Below are 19,274 nucleotides of genomic sequence, written 5' to 3'. Positions count from 1 at the left end.
GCAGAATGGTACAGATAGTATACTCGACCACACAACAAGCTCCAAACAACAGAGTTCATAAATACAACATACACATCCCAATTGAATTAATCTTTAATATTTCTAATATTAATATTAATCCCCCCCCCCCTCCCAGGCAACAGCGATTTAACAAAACTCACTGAAATCATCACAATGTTACAGAGCATCTGAAGAGAGTGTGATGTTAATGACAAACTATTCTCTGGAACAAAGAGGTTGTGAATAACAGTTGAAAACACCAATTATATTACACTCTGCTTTCATTTACTGTAGAGACACTCTCAATCACTCCATGTGCCTTCTATGGGCCCTTAAACCCTAATCCCAAGCTCCAGCACAGGGATTTGCCCATGAAGCAGGAGTACCCATCAGATAATGTAGATCCCTCACCAGATTAGAGAAAGAGGATTGGAGATAGAGTAACCACAGATTTCCATTAAATATTTTATTCCAGAGGAAACAAATATGTTCAAGTGTGTCTCAGATTACCAGCCCCTTCCCCCACAAAAAAGCTTCGAAAAACGCTGCTGTGCAAAATTCAAAATTGGGATTAGGCCAGTATGGGGATATCCGTGCATATGGGCTTTAAAAACATTACTTAAATTATTTAATACAAACATGGTCATGCTCAACAGTGGCACCTCCATCACACAGAACCTCTATTCCCAACAGATCAGGGGAAAAAAGGCTAATCTATGCTTATTTATTTCAGTAGGTCCAAAAAGAGAAACTGTTAGCACCATACAACCATTCAATTTATGCAAATAATGTAATGTCTGCCATACAGATATAGAAATCTCCAATGGCACAAGGACCTGACAAAGAAAAAAAAATCATCCAAGTTTGTTTTTTCGTGATCCACATGGTGCAAGATCTAAACAGCAATCATAAATAATTAATTTATTGGCCAACAAAAATGAGTTTAAGTACATGTTGACTTCAAATTTAACAAAGAAACCAATGTTTGTCATCCACCTGCAAGAACAGCTACTGAACATGTAGGTGAGAGTGGACAGTGACAAACACTACGTAGATACCTTAGGCCACCTTTGTGGCACTGCCATAACATTGCCGTTGGACATTTGGTTGGCAACAAAAAATAATGGTTATAACAATAAATAAATAAATAACTGATGGCACTGTAGAGATGACACTGCTGTATATTTAGAGGAAAAAATAATGTGGCTTTGAATGAAAAAAGGGGAGGGGGGGCTTAGAATAAAAAAACGACCACATGAACCTTGAAAACAGCCCTGTGTGTGTGCAAGACATCCATCAGTAGCTATAGCGACAGCTGCTTCGTGTCTCTCAAGGAGAGGGATGGATGTCCGAGTTTCCCTCTTTAGTTATGCCCTCCACCTTGATTTGGAGTGCCCTGCGAAGCCATGAATGCGAGTTAATCTGAAGTGACACTCAGTGACAAAGTGGTGGTGAGCAGCCTCAGGATGCAGTCAGTTTAGGCCCAGAGAAACCCCAGTAAGAACAGGTCTCTGACTGCCAGCCAGGGGAACATCAGTAAAAGCTTCTATCGAATGGCAACTGTCGGATCTACCAACTTCACTAATGGAACGCAGGGTGAATGGGAGGGTTAAGCTTCTACTAAATATGTGATATGCGAAGCTCCGTTTACACAGAGTAATGGGAAATAATAAATACTAGAGATAGAGGAGATTATTCAAATAAAAGCCAGCTTCCTTTCTGGGTACAGCCTAGGAACACTGTGAGCAGTTAGGTGTCTGCATCCAATTCTCCAAAGAGTACCAAGAAGGGTAAAAGTGAGGGGGGGGGGGGGGGGGGGTCATAAATGAACGTTTTATAGCAGATTCATTATTTAATATGGTGAACTCTCAGAAAGCAAGAACTTCTACTCCTTGTGGAATGATTGACTTATGCACAGTGTGTCACTAATAACATCATAAAAATAGGCTATGCAACGACTGCCTGAATCCCTCCTGAGAGCCACAATAAAGACCAGTTTGAATCTGTACTTAACAGCTTCATATATAGTTACCATGGAATAACGAATATATGTTTAACATACAGTATGAGTCATTTCATAAGAAAACTGTGCTATGCAACCATTGTTGTTGACTTATGACTGAAAAGAACCTGAGAACTTTGTGTCCATAAAAAGGAAAAAGAATCCAAGATACAGCTTCTCAAATTCCTTGTAGAGACACAAATATACTGTGAATATAAAATATACCTTCAAACACACTGTTTGAATGCACAGTAAAACCCTCTGCCTTCATCTGCATAAATCCCTTCCATCACTCTCACTAGAGACCATGTGTCATCTGAAGTTAGGCTGCCACAACCAATCTGAGGTAGTGCATGAAGAGGAAGCCAAAGTTAAGCAAGGCTTCCTTTTTCCTGAGCAGCTGGGCACCTTGGCTCCTACTGACATGGAAAAGATGAGGGGGAGAGGAGCAGTTGGGGGGGGGGGGGGGGGGGTTAGGGGTGGGTGGCTGGGTGTTTACAACATAGAGGTGGCCCACCTCTACAATTCCAAAAGGCCTATTAGCCTGCCATACTAGGCTTTGGCCAGCAGCCAGACCAACGGATACCCTGTCTTTTGGCTGAATTACTGAAGCAGGTGTGGGCTTGGTTAGTACTTGGATGGGAGAACTCCTTGAAAAAAACTAGGTTGGTGTTGGTGGGTGGCCATTAGATAGCACTCTTCCCTCTGGCCAAAAAAATCGATCACAATAATGCCCCAGTGCATTGATGGGGACACTGTACTGCAGGAGATACCGTCCTTCGGATGAGACATTAAATGGAGGTCCTGGTCAATAAAGATCCCATGACACTTTTCGTAAAGATTAAGGGCTTCCCTAGTGTCCTAGCTAAATTCCCAACCTGGCTCATTCAATCTGGCCCTCTAATCATCCCCCAGTGTAATTGGCTCATTCATTCCCTTACTCTCCACCTCAAGCTGGTGCGTGGTGAGCGTTCTGGCTCATAATGGCTGCCATGCATCACACAGGTGGGTGCTACACATTGGTGGTGGGTAGTGAGGTTCCCCCTTCACTGTGAAGCACTTTGAGTGTTGAGAAAAGCGCTATATAAATGTAACATGTTGTAGGTACAAAGCAAAACAGCTGCTGGGATGAACAATCAACCCAAGAGAGTAATATCAAGCCAAACCAGTTCTAAGCTTTTAACCCACCACCTGTAACCCAGATAGGTTCCAGGCAAGGGTGGGTTTTAATCCTGGTACTCCATGTTTTACTGCATGCAAACTCAACCACTGCAAAAATAATGTCAAAGACTGTAATTCATTAAAGTTCAAGACATAAGGAGTAGTTCTAGGTCTAGGTTCAGTGAACTAAAATAGGAATTATACACAAATGTCCAACCTGTACAGAACAGGATTACTTTGGGAATGCTCCATTCAAGATGTGATATTTGTTTTTGTTTTTTTAGAATTGAAATAAAATGCAGCCTGTAACTTTGGACTAAAATATCCTGTTGAGTTAAATCAGAAAAGATGCCAAATCTGAAGCCTGAAGTTTGAACTCATCAACAATGCGTGGGGTATACGTGAAATGAAAATGTCATCCTACTGCAAACAATGGTAAATATAGTCTCCAAGAGCAGTGGAAACGAAATCAAAAAGCTAAAATGCATAACCTATAACAGAGCACATAAGAGCAAGTTACCGCCCACATGCTTGCAAATTATGCTCACTGTGGATATGTATCTCTCCCTAATAAATGCATGGGATCTGACTGCTGGTATCACAGAGTTTAAAAAATGTTTAGGTCACCAATTTCCATCCTGACCTCTTGTCCCTACCACTACATTACAACTCATATGTTGTTTTATCCAATGTCTACTGGTAAACAATCATCCTGTTAGTGTATCCATCTTAAAACAACCCCAGGACTGTGGACTATGAAATAAAAGTGGGATTAATCAAAATGCATTGGCAACACATGGTGGCACGCTTGGAGTGGATTACATCAAACAGGATGTCACTGTCAGCTCCACACTCTTCCTATAGAGTGTGTCTGCTGATCTGGGGGGGGGGGGGGGGGGGGGGGTGCACGGGTATGAAAGGGCTGGATTATATGGGTCGGTAATCTGCCTCTCTGGCTCCTTGCCACCTTTGCTAATCCACACAAACTGCCCCATAGATCCAGGCCTGAGCTAGGGATCAGGCCGAGCTCAAGCAAAGATGGCAGCCATGGACAGGGGCAGGGGCAGTTGTTGTTTTTAAATGTTTCATCACAGTGGGTTGTCCGATGTGGCACGAGAATCTTAAAAGTTATGTTGAGAAAACATTCCAGAATTGTGCTCTAGGTTATTTCTGTCCATAGGCAAATGGTTAGGCATATCAAAGAGCACTGAGATCACTGCAGAAGAATAGAAGAACATTCTGGGTTGTGGACACATTCCTGAGATACCTGTCCAAACTGAAAGCCAATGTGTTCTAATTCTACCATTCATGGCATCTTAATTGACAACTACTCTACAGCATCATGGAATTCTTTGCATAGCTGAGCGGCCATGGTGAAACAAACCCTGTGCTTATGAGGGTATGAGCAAGAGGAGCAGACAGAAAGATTTTGCAAAGGCCAATACTGCCCCCGTGTGTTGATTAGGACTAGGCCTACCCTTCCCATATCCAAGACTGATACAACTTTCTTGACCTCTGCCAATAACAAAACCATATTGCTATCGTATCAATTTATGGCAGAGTGAAATGAAATTAGAGCAAAAGAAAATAATAGTCTAATAAATAGACAACGGGTCATTCCGTGTGAAATCACCCAATTTCAGCACAATTTGGCAGGTGACCCTCTCCGAAAAAATCTGAAAAAAATCACAGGTGTTTGTAGACCAAATACATGCATAGATCTAAAATAGTATATCTGTATAACTAATCGTTGCAAAACTACAGCCCTTTGAAACTTCAAGTCATTTTAAGCATTGTGGTGAACAATCCTTTTTGTTCAACTTCCAACCTTATTGGCTCTTTTGGTATTTCACACACATTAGTGAAACTATGTGAATAGAAGTAAATTTTCCTGTTGAATTAAAAAGTCCAATCGGATCAGACGTATCTTGTGTACTTTCCCCTCTGCAAAGCTCTGAAAATGGCTATAAATTCATAATGTGAAAAGACATCATCATCTTTGAGGGCTTCTCATTCAATAAGTATGTGACACATAATTCATCAGATTTTTTTCCTACTCATGTATGTATTATAAGGTCCTGTCCATGCATTAACTTTGGTTGTTATCATTATCATATTTTCAGAGCATTTCTTTAAAATTGGGCTTGATTTTCAAAAAGCCTGTTTTCATCTTCTCATTTCACCACGTGGACAGTTAACATGATTTTTTTTAATTTTCCCATATATCATTCTGAATGTGAGGATCATCTGCCCAAAATGTGGGCTTGTTGCTGAGTTTCTTCATTGAGATAAGATTTTTTACAAATATTGTCTATAAATCCACTGAATTTGTACTTTATCTGCAGTACCACTTTGCACCACACGTGGTGCTCTTTTAATACAATGGAAGTCAATGGAAGAGGAAGAGAGTCACTTGTTTGCTGCACATATCCAATCTAAACACACAGTTTATGGTTCATAGTTAAATTGCTCCAAATAATTATTGCAACATGAACAACATACTACTCGTACATACATTTTATTTAGAGAAAATAAACTGATCAAGTAAATTATACACTCATAAGACTGACTGGTCATCATACATGCAGCAAGAGGATTTAGCATAATTACCATCTTTGTAACGGGTTTTCTACACCAGCTTCAACCTATCAGTGCCTATGTGAGCACTTTAATAATTACTAGCCAGCTGGTTAGGCAAAGTCTATATCCATCGTCATATGCATGGGATGCAGTCCTCTGTGATACACAGACAAAGAGCATTAAGATGGAGATCAGTGCTTTGTCTCCATGTGATCTGGGAGTTGGAAAATGAATGTCATAAAGGAACATATTCAAGAAACAATGGTTTTCTAAAATTCAGTTCATCAAGGTATTTCACTTGATGAAGATGACCATGTGTGTTTCCATCACAAGTATTCATAACAAAGTTTGAGGACTCGTGGATCGATCCAAGAGGCATTCGTAAAAAGATGATAACTCTTTAGTATTGATTTTTCTGCATCTGACAATGCACTGAATTTTAGAAACCCCTTTTTTACTTGAATATGTTCCTTTATTACATTCATTCTCCAACTTCTTTCCTAGATCACATGGAGACAAAGCACTGATCTCCATCTTGATGCTCTTTGTCTGTGTATCACAGAGGACTGCATCCCATGCATATGACGATGGATATAGACTTTGCCTAACCAGCTGGCTAGTAATTATTAAAGTGCTCACATAGGCACTGATAGGTTGAAGCTGGTGTAGAAAACTCATTACAAAGATGGTAATTATGCTAAATCCTCTTGCTGCATGTATGATGACCAGTCAGTCTTATGTGTGTATAATTTACTTGATCAGTTTATTTTCTCAAGATAAGATTTATGTATGAGTAGTATGTTGTTAATGTTGCAATAATTATTTGGAGAAGTTCAACTATGAACCATAAACTGTGTGTTTAGATTGGATATATGCAGCAAACAAGTGACTCTCTTACTCTTCCATTGACTTCCATTGTATTAAAAGAGCACCACGTGTGGTGCAAAGTGGTACTGCAGATAAAGTACAAATTCAGTGGATTTATAGACAATATTTGTAAAAAATCTTATCTCAATGAAGAAACTCAGCAACAAGCCCAAATTTTGGGCAGATGATCCTCACATACAGAATGATATATGGTCAAATTAAAAAAAATCCTGTTAACTGTCCACGTGGTGAAATGAGAAGATGAAAACGGGCTTTTTGAAAATCAAGCCCAATTTAATAAAAATGCTCTGACAATGTGATAATGTTAACAACCAAAGTTAATGCATGGACATGACCTTATAATCCATACATGAGTGGGAAAAAAATCTGATGAATTTGTATCACATACATACTTTTTGAATGAGAAGCCCTCAAAGGTGGTGATGTTTTTTACATTATGAATTTATAGCCATTTCCAGAGCTTTGCAGAGGGGGAATTACACAAGATACACCTGATTTGATTGGATTTTTTAATTCAACAGGAAAATGTACTTCTATTCACATAGTTTCACTAATGTGTGTGAAATACCAAAAGAGCCAATAATGTTGGAAGTTGAACAAAAAGGATTGTTCACCACGATGCTTAAAATGACTTGAAACTTGAAAGGGCTGTAGTTTTGGAACCATTAGTGATACAGATATACTATTTAAGATTTATGCATAGGTTTGGTCTTCAAACACCTGTGATTTTTTTCAGATTTTTTGGGAGAGGGTCACCTGCCAGCCACTGGGTGATTTGACACGGAATGACCCCAACTTTATGTTATACTGTAGAGTACGAAAGTGTGCACATCTTTCCATATTTGTCACAGATTATCTAGAGCACTGAAATGCTTAGTTTACCATTTTATAGACAGACAACATCAGCATACAGCCATGTGAATCTACAGAAAGTGGACCAATGTGAACCTACAGTGTAGAGGTATATAGATCAAGTGGGATGAAAGGTGAAACAGACTGTGTGGTCTGTCCATGTAGCCTACAGGGATCATGGTTTCAGTGGATATATGGAAATATGGAATATTTCCCTAGTCTTGAATGTTGTCAGGACCTTCTAAAGTCAAAGATTAATCCTGATAGACACTGAGTTTAATGAAGACTGTACAGTGACTTTCTAAACAGCACTGCCATCTAAAACATAATGAAAAGTTTTATTTTATTTTATTTCATTTTTATTTTACCTTTATTTCAAGTGCCCTGGCCACAGAAAGACAAAAGACAACATTGAGCAAAGGAAAAGGACAACAGTGAGTCAGTGACAAAGTAAACTGAAATTGCACCAGTATGTGTTTGTGTGAATAAACCTATTTGGATCAGACTGTACCATGTTGTCCCCCACTTGGCAATAATGATCTACTCACCTCATACTTGAAGGAGGCATCCAGAAGCAGCTCAGGGAGCAACTGTTTGCCCAGCTCCTGGCTCGCCTCATCACTCACAAAGTGAAGCACGAGTACCTCCTCTTCCAGAAAGCGCCCGTGTTTGGCCATTGAACGCATCGCCACCTGGAATTTGGCCTGAAGGCCCCTGTTCTTGTCCACCTTGGTGAACATCATCAGCGCATGGTAACGCTGCATCTCCTCGGGCTGGCTGTACGTCCTCCTCGCCCTACTTTCCTCGCCTTCCCCAGCAGACCCCGCTTTTTCCTCGGCGTGCAACAAACTGGTGTCCAGCGACAGGTCAGCATCGTTGCGATTGGCGTTGTGGCTTGCCTGGGTCTGTTTGATGCGCTTGGTCGTGCTGGAGAAATTTTGTCTCTCTGAACCGAAATAATAGAATGCAACAACTGCCAAGGCAGCTGCAAGGAGGAGGACGATTTGGTAGGATCTGAAAGTACTGATCCTGCCCATTATGCCGGTAAATAAACGCAGGGCACCCATTGCCCTAACAGTCGAGGATCTGTAGGTAGCCACCCAGCTATCTCGCTATGACACTTCTCGGAACCAGAACGTTCGTAACTTTTAAGGAGGGTAGCTAAACTCCTTTTACTGTCGTGTCGACAATGAAAAGACGAATTGCTCAAGATGAGAAAAATCTGTCACACTAATGTGACCATTCTGCGTTTACAATCCAAAACAACTTGTGTTTTGAATCTTATGTCAGCTAAGACTTCTCGCAAACATGTTGGTTAAACCTCTGATCGTTCCCTTCCTGTTGGGCTACGATCTGAGTGAGTAAAATGTCAGCGTCATCGTAAACATTTCTAGCGTGCCATCAACATTTGTGAAGATTAACAAACGATGATCACTGACCTAACGTCCCCATGCTGGCTATGTTTTGAATGACATGCGGTCAAATTTTGAGATATCCTGTAGGCTACAACTGTCCTGCAGTAGCCTAAAATGGCTGACTACATTATGGTGACATTAGCGGAGATATACAATGTATCTTTGGTTATGCGCCAATGTTACTAGGTTTCTTTTCGCTTCATTAGCCTACAGCAAACTTCAGCTAACGTACACCGAAGGGAGAAGAGCCTAAAATCAGACTACTTTGAAGTGTTTGGTTTGAAGCTGGGAAAAGTTCTTCCGGGTCAACATGGACTCAAAAAAAAAACTCTGAATTCGTCCGCTGGAGTGAAGAGAATTAGGCTTATATTATACATTATAAAACTATCATCAATATAATAGCATACGCAGAGATATAATATGTTAGATATTTATATAGGTTATATAAATATATAAGCGTTAACAATTTCTTTAATTGTGTCAAAATAAAAGTCATATCTGAAATTAGCATTTGGATAGGCCTACATGTGCACTGTGGCAATCATATCACATAGGCCTAATAAATTATAGGATAAGTGGATTGCCCTAATGTGGGATATTTTTTTGCTTTTCATACTTCTGTAGTAGGTTATATTAGGCTACAATGTGAGGGAAACACATTAAATCCACATCCAATTTTGATCACAGGACCATCCAACTTTGGCTTTCCAATAGTTTCACTGACATTCATTAGTTTGGGGAAGAGCCATACCCACTGGAGCTTAGGCCTAGGTGTCCCACATTAGGCCAATTTAATATTATCATGTGTGGTTTTCTCATGTGGCTAATTCACAGACTGCTGGGAATGATCATTTATTATCGTTTATTATAAATATTTTGTGTTTCAAGAATATTGTTGAAGACAAGATTACAGCCTTACATTTGTATTTTCATGATCACAGAGACATTTTCACATCTACAATCAATATATACAACCTATACAGCCAAATTTAACATAACGTAAAGATGTTGGTACAATGAAAAAAATTCACATTCTAGTCATATTTTTATGACATTTCTATAATCCTCCATGAGAGCAAGATCACATTTGCAGTTAGAAATTCACACATTTGGTCAATAGACTATATATTATTAGAATAGATTAACATGTCCATATCCATAAAATTATTTACATTGCAATTCTTATTATTACAACTGGAATTTTTAAAAAATCTTTAATGCCCACTTCACTTGACATTATGAACTTACATGTTATGTAGGTAGAAAAAACAATAGAGTGAAGCAAGGTGTCCTCCAGTGCCATTTTTTCCCTTTTTTGGATGTATTTGTTTTAATAATATAGGGTTTTTAGGATTTTAAGAAGTCAAGGCAGCGCCATTCTGATCAGTTTATTCCAAGCTGTAGGCTAGAGTTTGTATTTGAGGAGCCTAAATGAGAAGCTATCTGTTTGACTAAACATCATCTGTGTACTGAATATCGTATGCAAGAGGTCCATCAATAGCAAAGCCAACATAGAATGTTACTTTTTCTGTACTGTATGCACTCATTCCTCCCAGGTAGGTGGGCCGCACTGGGATTTGCAGTGTGCCATATTGTGTGTAAACCATGCCTTGCTGTATTATTCCATCAACTCTGAGAAGCCGGTCTTGGATTTCTTTTGTTCTAAAAATATCACCCCTCTGCCAAAGAGCATTGCGCTCTCTGACGTCGTCAAAGCATTGGTCAAGAGCAACTTTGGGCACTAGTCTCTCTAGGCCTTTTGATTTTCCCAAAAAAAAGTGAGGGATAGTGTTCCTCCTTTTGAACAAAAAGGACAACTGCTTGCGAGAAGAGCTCATGAGAGACCTTGCATAACTACCAACGTTGGTGTTTGTCTCCTTTCTGGTGTCTGGCCAAAGCAATAACAGTGCAAGGTAATAAGGCTCTGGGTAAGGATATTGTGTACCCACATCCTGCAAAATTTCATTCATGTGTATAGTCAATTCCTGTTGGCTTTTTGCATATTTTGACTTGGGCAGGGTCAGTGTGAGAATGAGAGTGGCCAGAAGGTGATTCATTTTGTCTCTGACTTTGTCTGTTTTTTCTGACTTCTCGCAGAGAAAGGAATATTTTTCAACTACTTGCTCAATCATACTCGTTTTGTTCTCCAGGTATTGCAGCAGTCCAGGAAAGCTTTCGGCTTTTTGGGCTTCCAGAAACCTTCTGCAGTCTTCAATTTTTGCATTCAAGCTGAGAAGAGGTCTGCCCTTTTGTTCTTTTGATCTCTCTTCAAATGTGGCACAAAACAGTGAAATGTACTTTTTGAAGTACTCAGATATCCGTTGCCTGTTCATGATTTCGTTGTTTTGATCAAATGTACGTCCTTTGGTGTATGTAAAGTACTTCTCAAAAAAGGAAAACACATTTTTCACCTGTGGTTTCAAACAAGCTATGAAATGCTCATGATCATGAAGAATTCTTGCTAATTCGTCATTGGCCGTAGTGTGATCAAAGCTGATGTTTGCTATGCGCATTTTTCCCTCTAAAAAACTTTGTAAGTATATATTATTCATGGGGTCATCATCTTTGAACAAAGGGAGTTTGGAAATTATGTCAAATACGATCATGGCTATTTCTAGTTCTCCCATATATCCAGATGTATTGTAGAATTTTCGTTTCTTGTTATGGTCTTCGATCTCTTCATCAATGTCTCTGAAATCATTGTCATTTTTTGCCAAATCCTGTGCTGTCTGAAAAGCATCTATGGCTTTGCTGGCCAGTTCCAGATATTTCTGTAGTTCTTGACGACTTGTTGGCCTTTTCAGCTGTTTTTGGCTTTCGATTTTTCCTTTCAGGTCAACTTTATGAACTTGACCAATTGTATCCATGGTGTAGGAGTTTTTCTTTATGTCCCTGGCAGCATTTGCCCAGGTGATGGCCAAGGAGAAGTTTTTCTCATTTAGATACAAGTGTCTTGCTAAAGCCTGAGGAATTGTGTAGTCATTGTGAAACCTTTCAGATGCTTTGGTGAAGATATCTTGGATCTTTGTCATCCCATTGTCATTGCTTTCCTCATCCTTAATGTACACAATTAGAGGTGAAAATTGTGTGTCTCGTTCATCTCCTTCTGTCTTGCGTTGTCGGGTAATTAGCATTCTTTTGATAGACTGCAAAAGAGCATCTTTTCCCATGCCTCTTTTGAAAAACAAATCACAATGCAACAAGTTGAGGGTAACCTCAGACCTTGGAGAGTTGTACCTCCTCTCCAGTTCATCAAGGCAGGCTGTAGCAATACGTACATGAAGAACACGAACAGCTGTATAGTTCCCAAGTTCTGAAACCTTTCGCTGAATGAGCAGTGACGAATAAGGCTCCATTCCCTCTAGAACAGACATTTTTCCCCAATGGGAAAACGCATGGTTTAAAAACATATCACACAGAGATTCAGATATGTTAGAATCAGCCACATAAGAGTTCAGTAATGCAAGAAAGGACAGCAGCTGTGCATGTTTATGTTCTAGGTCAAAGCCTTTCAGGGTATTAGATACTAAATTTGTCACATAATCTTGGCTGAAGTTTGATTTCATGATCATGAAACTGTAGAAATTCTCAGGTTTTTCATGAGTTTCATTTAGTTCTTCGACCTTTGCCACAAAAGCATCTTGTTCCGTCTTTGAAAGATTTGTTGTGAGATACTGACTTTCGATCATACTATGTTTGTACATGTCTTTTGGATTATTTGAGCGCAGGCAGTTCAGAATGACAACTAATGCACTAGAAGACACTTCATCCACCGTTTTTCTTACACATTTCTGTAATTCTTGACTATTCTCTGTTTCCACTGAGTCCTCCACTAACAAGAGCACTGGTGTTTGAAAAGATATTTCATTTTTACCACATTTCAGCAGATGTGCAACTTGTTGTGCCACTTCTTCATTTGAGGCAGTGTTGTCTTTCAACACAGCACATCTAAATTCTTTTCTCAGACTCCACATGACGTGCATAGCCAGAGTTGTACCACCACAACCCGGATGATGGAAAAGATTAAGCATAACACATGTGCTTGTTGGATTCTTGGTTTGAGACCTGATCAGATGTGTCAGCTGGTCAAATTTGTCCCTTTTTATGAATGGTTTTGCAGTGGGTTTTTCTGAGAAATAGAAATTCCACCATTTTACTTTATCTCCTTTGTAGAATTCTGCCTCAGTTTTGATTTTGAATTCACGGAATTCCTCACTGTCTTCCTCATACACATTTTCACATTCATTTTCACAGAGAACATCTAATGCAGTCATTTGATCTTCATCCTTTTGATGAAGAATTACTGAGCTCTCATCACTGGATGGTAAAAGCCTTCCTGGTGCGTGTCTATGCTGTCCAAGTTTCAGTATCGAACCATTTATTTCACTTATTTCCAGTGCATATATACTTTGTCCGCTTATATCAACTTCACGTCAAGTCTTTCCACTTTTGAAAGTCGCATTCTGATGCACAAATATGGATGATGTTGTGTGCCCCACCTAGATTTTTGTAAAAAGACATGAATGTTTCAAAAATTGGATCATTCATGGCCTCAGCTGTGGAGAACAAGAGAAACACCACTAGGCTTCTTTTCCAATGGAGAATGTCAGGGTTGCAGATGAATCTAATGACCTCGTTCACATCATTAGCTCTCTTGGCAAGCCATTCTTTGGGGTTCAGTGGTTTGTTAGATTCTATATCCAGATCCAATCTTCCATTACAAAAAACCCAACTAGTTTGCTTGTACAAATTGAGTGTTTTGATCACAGTCCCAGCTTCTCCTTGAAATTGCTCAGGTGTGTAAAGATTTGCAACCCTGGACTTTCGGTATTCACTGCACAGACCATTACTGGCAGAGTCTGGGTCGAAGTCAAGAACACAGAATATTTTCAGCAAATTCAAAAACTGGAGATGTTGTAACTGCTCTTGGTAACTCTTGTTTGTAACAATGATAAAGTGTTCGTAGTGACCCAAGGTTGTTTCACCACAGGTTAGTAGGTTTTGTAGTATGTTGCCTTGATTTGTAGTGGCTTTAGGCTCAGGCCTCTTTTCCATTTGTTCCCTTTTTGAATCCAACATTGTCATGCTCCTCTTAAATGTCTCTAATCCACGTCGGAAGACCTCTGGATTAGAGGAGCAAATGTCTTTGGTTGCAGCTCCCTCTCTAACAAACAAAGACTTTTCCTTGGATTTCTTCCAGTTGTTATTGCTCTCTAGTGTCTGGATGTAGTATGTCTTGTCACATGTTATGTGATGGCTTGGGACAATGTCTACTTCAATAACAAAGAGCTCAGAACATGTCACGTTTGAGTATATCACCTCTACAAATCTTGGCTGTCGAATACACTTCTTTGCATCCTCAGAATTCTCCTCAAAATATGAATTAATCCCATTATTGAAGTGATCAATAATTGCATCCCATTGCTCAATCTTGATTCCAATTATTTCTCCATGGCAAAAAGCAGTGTCTTTTGAATCTGCTATTCCTATGTGAATTGTGCCATTTGTGCGACTATTCATACAACCTGCTGCAAAACGATAAACCTCCTGGTTAAATTTTCTTTTCAGAATGTTGATGTCAGTGGTTCTTCCCATGAACTTGAACTCATGAACTGGTGTAATCAAATTACCTGGCCCTGTCTCTGGTGGAAGGATGTTGTGCTGGATATATCTGTGAGATGCAACAGTATCAAATGGATAGAAATCGCAGAGATTCTTTATATGTCTTGTCTTTTTCTCATGGCTTTGTTGAGCTTGCTCTGGGTCACTTCTTTTTGTCTCCTCTCTCTGGGCTGCCAGAGGTTTAGATGACACCTTTGCATTCTTCTTTTGTATCAGAGATTCAACTGTGGATTCTTTATGATCACATGCCGTTTGGGTGATAACTGAGCATTGTTGTGGTTGTAAGTCTGAAGAGTCCTCCTCTTGATGTTCAATAGAACTGGTGATCAAATGTGTCTTGGGTATGACGTCATCTTTTGCTTGGCTTTCATCTGGTTTGTTGTTTGCAGCACATGATTTGTCATTAGCTTCCAATACATTTACATGGCCTTTTGTAGAGCAAAAAGAAGCTGCCTCTGTGTCAGATTTTTTATTATGCCCTACTGAACATGACTGAGTGGTGTGTTGTGGCTGATTTTTCCATTTGTCTCGCATATCAATGATTCTTACTGCCGGGCCATGTTTTAGACCAAGATCAAGAAGATCTTGCTTTTTAAAAGACAGTAGATCAATTCCAGCCACTTCCTCCTCTAACAGTATATCAGCATATTTCTTATAAACATTAACTTCCTGACAAAGCCAGTGATGGACATCCTCTCTTGTCCAGTCTTCCATGCTGGGTGGAAGAGTTCTTTGGCTCATTTATTCTGGCCTGCAAGAAATATCAGAAACTTGTTTTACACCAGCAGAGTTATAAGTTACACCAGAAATGGTCCTAATAAACTTAATAACAAAAGTGTTACAAATGACTTGGATGTTAATTTACCTCAGTTCTGTGGGGACTGTAGAGAGATCAGACCATGCTGTTTTGTAGACCTTCTACACTCTACCAAAAAAATAAAGACATGTTAGAAACACAAATATAGACCCTTTCAAGAGAGTTCCATTATCAGCATCATAGTTAGCCCCACAAGGCTTCCGTTTTAACATTCCATATGTTATCTTAATGCAGAGGAAGTAGATTGGGAACCAAATAGAACGTTCAAGCATTGTTTTTGTTTTTATTGTTGAAAGGGTCTATAAAACAACTGACTGAATTCCTGCTTTAAATAAAATTCCACGTCAAAATTCAGAATGGATCAATATTCATCTAAAAGTTATATAGAACACAAATTAATCTAAATAGTTCAGAGCAAGTGTAAAATGTTCTGTACAACAGCAGCACTCAGCAGTAGGCTATGAGGCTATTCATTCAGAGCCTATGGGTATCAGAAGCAAATGGTGAGCAAGAAATGGCCTGCCCTGACGCATTCTTCAATGGTGCCTTTCAACATGTGAATTTTGCACCTTCACACACAATTGTTGCCACTTAACATTTATATGTCATTGCCTGCATACAAACCAAGGGTAATACAGACAGCTGTAAGGACATTCAGTGGGTGTTAAAAGAGCCTCCATCATATTCTAGTAAATCTAGTTCAAAATGCAATGATGCCTCACTGGCTTCCTGTAACAATCTTCCTGTGAAACCTCACTGGCTTCCTGTAGCAGTTACATTTTAATTCATCGCACGCACGCACGCACGCACGCACGCACGCACGCACGCACGCACGCACGCACGCACGCACGCACGCACGCACGCACGCACGCACGCACGCACACACGCACACACGCACACACGCACACACGCACACACGCACACACACACACACACACACACACCTGACTTTCTCCAACTTTTGCATATCTTCATAGAACTTTTTATTTATTATTTTTGATTTCTCCTCCATCCATGTCCTTGATCGCCTAGCCTTTCTGCCCAACCCAATCCCCAACACACACACAAAAAACACACACACTTACATCATCACTGTTATCACCTCACATACATACAGCACACTGCTTGCTACAGTAAGCCTCCTCTACATACTTGCTGCACACTGCCCCCCCTCCCTACATACACAGCACATTGTTTTCAGGATCTTCTCCAACACACATCCTCTACATACTTACAGCACACTGCCCCCACCTACCCACACACACACTACACACACACACACAGTCACTGCTCCACTCCCCTCCTGCCCACACACACATCTTCACTGTCATCACTCACATACATCATACATACAGTACTCTGCTTGCAATAGTAAGTCCCTTCACCATACTTGCAGTACACTGCCCCCCCCCCCTCCCCTACATACACAGCACATTATTTCCTCAGGAAGCTTCTCCAACACACATCCCCAACATACTTACAGCACACTGCCCCCCCCCCCCCCAATACACAGCACAATGTCTCATGAGGAAGCTTCTCCAACACACATATTGCACACTGCCCTCTCCCCACATACACAGCACACTATCCCATCTCCCCTGTCATCCCCCCAACACACACACCAAGACCCTTGGTTTCTTCCTTGGTAAGGGAGTTTTTCCTTGCCCCTGTTGCTCTTGGGTGCTCCTTGTTGGTGTCCCCCCCAATCCCAATCCTCCCCCACTTTTTACCCCCCCTCCCCCCATAAATGCACAAATAGGCTGACACCAGACATAATTTCACTGCATTTCTTACTTCCAGTAACTATATGCATGTGACAATAAACTTCAATAACAATAAACTTCCTTGTATCCTTGTATCCCTTCACCCCAGCCCAGCCCAGCCATGTAGTACCAGAAGACATCTAAGTACATCCAAGGAATATAGAAACTTAATCAAAACAAGTTTCTACCCAAAGCAAAACAAGTCTTATTGAGTTAACACAGTCTTGTGTTGGGGATTTAAGCAATGAATTTCACAAGTTAAGGAAGCCTTCTCTGCATATTGCAATGTTTCCCATTACTTTTTTGCTATCCTGATATGCACTGATATCCTCTTATTTCTATTTTGCCATGTCATGGTCCAACAGTGTCCTCAAAAGTTGCAAATACCCCCCTGGAGAGCATAGCCTGTATGGTATGTCCTGTTCAGTTTTTTTCTCAACTTTTCTCACACTTTGTATTTTCCATTTGACCATTTCCCATCATTCTTCAGAAAAAATATATACTCACCTTACTGCATCTTACTCTCAAAACCTCACGAAACGCTTGGACAAGTAGACAGTAGCAAAATGTGAAAAACAAGGTCAGGTATTCTCCTTTTGTTCTTGCTTTTACACAGCTGGAAGAGACATGACCACCCCGTCTGTAGGCTAGAGAAGGGGAGACAGGAAATCACATCATGGCATCTGGTTGCCAAAGGGGAGGAGACTGGGTGTGGGGGTAGCAGAAGATTTGTGCATTTTTAAAAGTGATAGTGTCACTGTTTGCTGAGAGTTGAACACATAATGGTTGTAGTAGGCCTACTGTTGCTATACACAAGATCTTTTGTTGTGATATCGACCCCTTAGAATTATAAGGTTCTATCTGACATTTTAGTTAAAAATTGAGTTATTGTGTCAGGGATACGAGGATAGGACCTACGCGCAAGACTCTTTCTGACAGAAAACACACTTTAATGAACTACAAACTTGACATTTACAAACTAACTTACATACAGGACTTCGACAGGACGACACAGAGAGACGATCAGACAAAGAAACAGGGGGGCAGAAATACACAGACTAATTAACAGAAAGTCAGAGGACTGGAAGAGACAAACAAGACAATAATGGGGAACAGGTGTGAGCAGAAACGGAGGGAAACTGACGAGACAGGAAGCTCAGACCATATAAGGGAAAAGGGGTGGAGACAGTCACATGACAGCAGACAGGTAAAAAGAGCACATGTGGAACTGGCAAAACCAAACCAAGGACAATACACAAAATGGCCACCAGGCTGGCACAAAGTCATCGATCCTGACAGGATCCTGACATATTGACATATTCTTATTCGGTGACAAGTTAATAAGGTGAGGTAAAGTGTTTCTTGAAGTTGTATGCATTTTTGGACATATCTAAAGAAGCGTGTTCCACTTAAACTCTATGGAATTCTAAAACTTTAAAGCTCAATATCTCAGAGAACCCTATGGGATGATATGTAAACATATAATCAAGCTGGAGGGGGTCACATATGTTGGAGTGTGTGTCCATAAGTGAGAGAATATCTGACAAAATATATTATGAATTTGTTATTTAAAAGTAGTTATACCATTCAGGCACTAGAGAGCACTACTTGCATGATGATTTCATTTCACTGCCACAAATTCTTTAGGATACGCCACCCATCTCACCCTCTCCTTGTTGCACAGAGAAGTGTGTTACTGTCCCAATGGCAATTTTTGGGGACTCATTATTTATCATTCATGGGACGTAATATTCATCATATAATGAGAGTAACAAGTTTTATGCCTCTGCTTATCTATCAGGTATTTAACTCTAAATTTAGAGTTAAAGTTAGGTATTTCCTGTAATGGATAATCATCAGAGCTCTTAGAGGTGGTAACGATACTATTTATTATTTATATAGCGCCTTTCTCAGACTCAAGGTTACTTTACAAAACCAACACAAACAGAGCACACACAGAGCAAGACAACACAAAAACAATGTGTTTGTTATCAAATGTACTTACTCTAACAGTTGCATTACATTTCCTATTCTATTGAGAAGTGGAGAGAGAACGAGAGTGAGAAAACAAATAATCAAATAGGTCCTGTTTCATTCTCTCTAAATGCTGCCTCTCGGTTCTATCCTGCAGAAGCATAATATTCAATATCACTACTATGCAGACGACACACAGT

At 40.0% G+C, this 19,274-nt stretch overlaps 2 protein-coding genes across 2 annotated transcripts in view; both read right to left on the bottom strand.

Moving 5' to 3' along the window:
• The window catches only part of xxylt1 (xyloside xylosyltransferase 1), a 44,321-nt gene extending 35,324 nt beyond the window's left edge, over nucleotides 1–8,997 (bottom strand). The window contains exon 1 of the mRNA XM_076278814.1: nucleotides 8,032–8,997. Within this exon, the coding sequence (XP_076134929.1) occupies nucleotides 8,032–8,550 (519 nt within the window). The 5' untranslated portion in view covers nucleotides 8,551–8,997. The remainder of the gene's footprint in view (nucleotides 1–8,031) is intronic.
• Nucleotides 8,998–13,238: 4,241 nt separating this feature from the next.
• Nucleotides 13,239–17,779, bottom strand: LOC143117228 (sterile alpha motif domain-containing protein 9-like). The gene is made up of 3 exons (XM_076278812.1): nucleotides 17,608–17,779; nucleotides 15,386–15,445; nucleotides 13,239–15,271 (listed from the first exon to the last, which is right to left on the bottom strand). The coding sequence occupies exon 3, from the start codon at nucleotides 15,259–15,261 to the stop codon at nucleotides 13,327–13,329; it is 1,935 nt and encodes a 644-aa protein (XP_076134927.1). The 5' UTR covers nucleotides 15,262–15,271; nucleotides 15,386–15,445; nucleotides 17,608–17,779; the 3' UTR covers nucleotides 13,239–13,326.
• Between the last annotated feature and the right edge of the window lie 1,495 nt (nucleotides 17,780–19,274).

The sequence above is a fragment of the Alosa pseudoharengus genome, unplaced genomic scaffold (genome assembly GCF_046254945.1).
Source record: "Alosa pseudoharengus isolate Yale_2024_CS ecotype anadromous, Long Island Sound unplaced genomic scaffold, YU_APseudo_1.1 YU_APseudo_1.1_scf_11, whole genome shotgun sequence".
Taxonomy (NCBI): domain Eukaryota; kingdom Metazoa; phylum Chordata; class Actinopteri; order Clupeiformes; family Clupeidae; genus Alosa; species Alosa pseudoharengus.
Note: the sequence above shows the minus strand (reverse complement) of the source record. Positions and strands in the feature narration are given on the sequence as shown.